Genomic DNA, 3,563 nt, shown 5'->3' with positions numbered 1-3,563 from the left:
CCGATCTGGAGATTGCCTTGCCACCCACTGCACGAGCTGTATGAGGCTATCCATCCTCTAAACCCACTACACTTCCCCAGCCAGAAGAATGTTACCGTGGAGGGTGAGATTACGTTCAATGGTATACCGTCCGACACGCTACGCACTCGTCTCCCCCAGATTGTTTCGTATGTGAGCCAACGAGACCAGAACCACCCGTCTCTCACAGTCAAGGAGACGCTCCAGTTCGCGCATGCCTGCTGTGGTGGCAGCCTCCCAACGCGTGACGAGCAACACTTCATTAACGGTACACCCGAGGAGAATAATGCCGCGCTCGACGCTGCTAGAGCCATGTTCAAACACTACCCGGACATCGTGATTCAGCAACTCGGTCTCGATATCTGCCAAAACACCATCGTGGGTGACGCCATGACTCGCGGTGTATCTAGAGGAGAGCGTAAGCGCGTTACCACGGGCGAGATGGAGTTTGGCAACAAGTACGTCATGATGATGGTCGAGATCAGCACGGGTCTCGACAGCGCCGCCACGTTCGACATTATCATGACGCAGCGTAGCTTCGCCAAGAAGTTCCGGAAGACGGTGGTGATCTCGTTGCTGCAGCCGTCACCCGAGGTCTTCGAACTGTTCGACGACGTGATGATCCTGAACGACGGTCATGTGATGTATCATGGCCCGCGCTCTGAGGCATTGGGGTACTTCGAGAGTCTTGGCTTCAAATGCCCTCCACGTCGCGATGTGGCCGACTTCCTGCTGGATTTGGGCACCGACAAGCAGTCGCAGTACGAGGTGATCTCGGTTCCGTCTGGTAATATGCCGCGCTTGGCTAGTGAGTACGCTGCTGTCTTCACGTGTTCTCGAATCTACGAGCTTATGATGAACAACCTTCATGGCTCAATCTCTACGAATATGCTCGAAGACAACGAAAAACACATAGCTGCTGTCCCCGAGTTCCAGCTTGATTTTCTAGAGAGTACGATCGTGATGCAACGGCAGCTTACTCTCACAAGACGGAACAGAGAGTTCATTGTCGGACGCTCCGTCATGGTAATCCTGATGGCGTTGCTGTACTCGAGTGTGCATTACCAGTTCGATGAAGTGAACGCACAGCTGGTCATGGGGTTCACCTTCAGTGTGGTCATGTTCGTGTCTCTGGGGCAGCAAGCTCAGATCCCGACCTTCATTGCAGCTCGTGACGTGTTCTACAAACAGTGCCGGGCTAATTTTTTTCGGACGTCGTCGTTCGTGCTGTCCAACTCGGTGAGCCAGATTCCGCTCGGTTTCGCTGAAAGTTTTCGCTTGTATACTGGATGGGTGGGTACGTGTCCACCGTGCAAGCCTTCGTGTTGTTCGAGGTGATGGTGCTCATGACCAACTTGGCGATGTCAGCATGGATCTTTTTCTTGTCGTGTGCGTCGCCCAATCTAAACGTCGCCAATCCCGTATCGATGGTATTCATTCTTTTCTTCGTCCTGTTCGCCGGTTTTATCATCACCAAGGATCAAATTCCTGATTACCTTGTCTTGAATCAAAGGATCAACCCAATGGCTTGGAGTGTTCGAGCGCTTGCCGTGAACCAGTACACCGACTCGAGCTTTGATACGTGTGTGTACAAAGGAGTTGACTACTGCACCAACTACAACATGACCATGGGTGAGTATTCCTTGACAACGTTCGAGGTACCGACTGAGAGGTTTTGGTTGTGGTGCGGCATGGTCTTCATGGCAGCAGCCTACGTGTTCTTTATTTTTCTATCGTGCGTCGCATTGGAGTATCACCGGTATGAAAGCCCCGAGAATGTGACGCTCGATCCGGTCAACAAGGATAGTTCATCGGAAGAATATGGTTCGATGAACACTCCACGCAGCTTGCTGAACGAAGCTGTGGTGTCGGTTGCTCCAGACAGGGAGAAACACTTTATTCCGGTCACTATCGCATTCAAGGACCTCTGGTACACCGTGCCCGATCCAGCCAACCCCAAGGACACTATTGACGTGCTCAAGGGTATTAGCGGATACGCTCTTCCAGGAACTATCACAGCGCTCATGGGTTCCTCAGGTGCTGGTAAAACTACTCCCATGGACGTCATCGCCGGACGCAAGACCGGCGGCAAGATCAGTGGTCAAATTCTGCTGAATGGCCACTCAGCCACAGACCTCGCTATCCGTCGATCCACAGGGTACTGCGAGCAGATGGACATCCATTCCGAGTCGGCTACCATCCGTGAGGCTCTAACGTTTAGCGCATTTCTGCGCCAGGGAGCCGATGTTCCAGACAGCAGCAAGCACGACTCAGTGAACGAGTGTCTCGACCTACTGGACCTGCATCCGATTGCCGACCAGATTATCCGCGTGGAGCAGATGAAACGATTGACAATTGGCGTGGAGATGGCGGCTCAACCGAGTGTACTCTTCTTGGATGAACCGACAAGTGGTCTGGACGCTCGATCATCCAAGCTCATTATGGACGGTGTCCGCAAGGTGGCGAACACGGGTCGTACAGTGTTGTGCACAATCCACCAGCCGTCCACGGAGGTGTTTAGTGTGTGCTGTTGTTGAAGCGTGGTGGCGAGACGGTATTTGTGGGTGAACTTGGTAAGAACGCGAATGAGATGGTTGCGTACTTCGAGTCAATTGACGGCGTGGCTAAGCTGGAGGACAACTACAATCCTGCGACGTGGATGCTGGAGGTTATTGGCGCCGGTGTTGGCAACAGCAACGCTGACAAGACGGACTTCGTGAAGATCTTTCAGTCGAGTAAGCATTTCCAGTTCTTGCAGTCGAACTTGGACCGCGAGGGCGTGACTCGTCCGTCGCTGGACTTACCTGAGCTGACCTATAGTGGCAAGCGTGCTGCGACGGAGATGACACAAACCAATTTCCTGTTGCAGCGTTTCTTCTGGATGTACTGGCGTACGGCGTCGTACAACTTGACACGGTTCAGCCTATTCCTCATTCTCGGGCCTTTATTCGGCGTCACGTATTTTAGTGCGGACTACAGCTCATACGCCTGCATCAACTCGGGTATGGGCATGCTATTCTGCACGATGGGCTTCATCGGGTTCGTCTCCTTCACGAGTGTTGTGCCGATCTCATCCGCCTACCGGTTGGCATTTTACCGTGAGCGCGCTGCTCAGACATACAATGCGCTCTGGTATTTCGTGGGTTCGACAGTGGTTGAGATCCCGTACGTCTTCTTCAGCACCATGTTCTTTATGATGCTATTCTTCCGGATTCACGGGAGCAACCACATTCTTCGCGTATTGGCTTCATCTCTCCATGCACGTGCTGTGACAGGCGTACTTTGGACAATTCATGTCGTACCTCATGCCGACCGTCGAAGTTGCAACAGTGTTTGGAGTGCTGATGCAGATGATCTTCTTCTTGTTCTGTGGGTTCAATCCTCCTGGAGATTCAATCCCTCAAGGGTACAAGTGGCTCTACTAGATTACACCACACAAGTACGCGCTGGCTTTGGTCGCATCTCTGGTGTTTGGAGACTGCCCTAGTGACGGGGACGGTTCAGAAGTTGGATGTCATGTCATGACTGGGTTGCCACCTTCGCTT

At 52.7% G+C, this 3,563-nt stretch overlaps 1 protein-coding gene across 1 annotated transcript; it reads left to right on the top strand.

Moving 5' to 3' along the window:
- Positions 1-88: 88 nt before the first annotated feature.
- Positions 89-3,505, top strand: PPTG_06899 (hypothetical protein; the record flags this gene model as incomplete). The annotated part of the gene is made up of 4 exons (XM_008900945.1): positions 89-103; positions 160-1,315; positions 1,387-2,531; positions 2,558-3,505. 4 exons carry the CDS (start codon positions 89-91, stop codon positions 3,503-3,505), a joined length of 3,264 nt encoding a protein of 1,087 aa, XP_008899193.1.
- Positions 3,506-3,563: the final 58 nt, after the last annotated feature.

This window comes from Phytophthora parasitica (genome assembly GCF_000247585.1).
Source record: "Phytophthora parasitica INRA-310 unplaced genomic scaffold supercont2.10, whole genome shotgun sequence".
NCBI classification, from domain to species: domain Eukaryota; phylum Oomycota; class Peronosporomycetes; order Peronosporales; family Peronosporaceae; genus Phytophthora; species Phytophthora nicotianae.
Note: the sequence above shows the minus strand (reverse complement) of the source record. Positions and strands in the feature narration are given on the sequence as shown.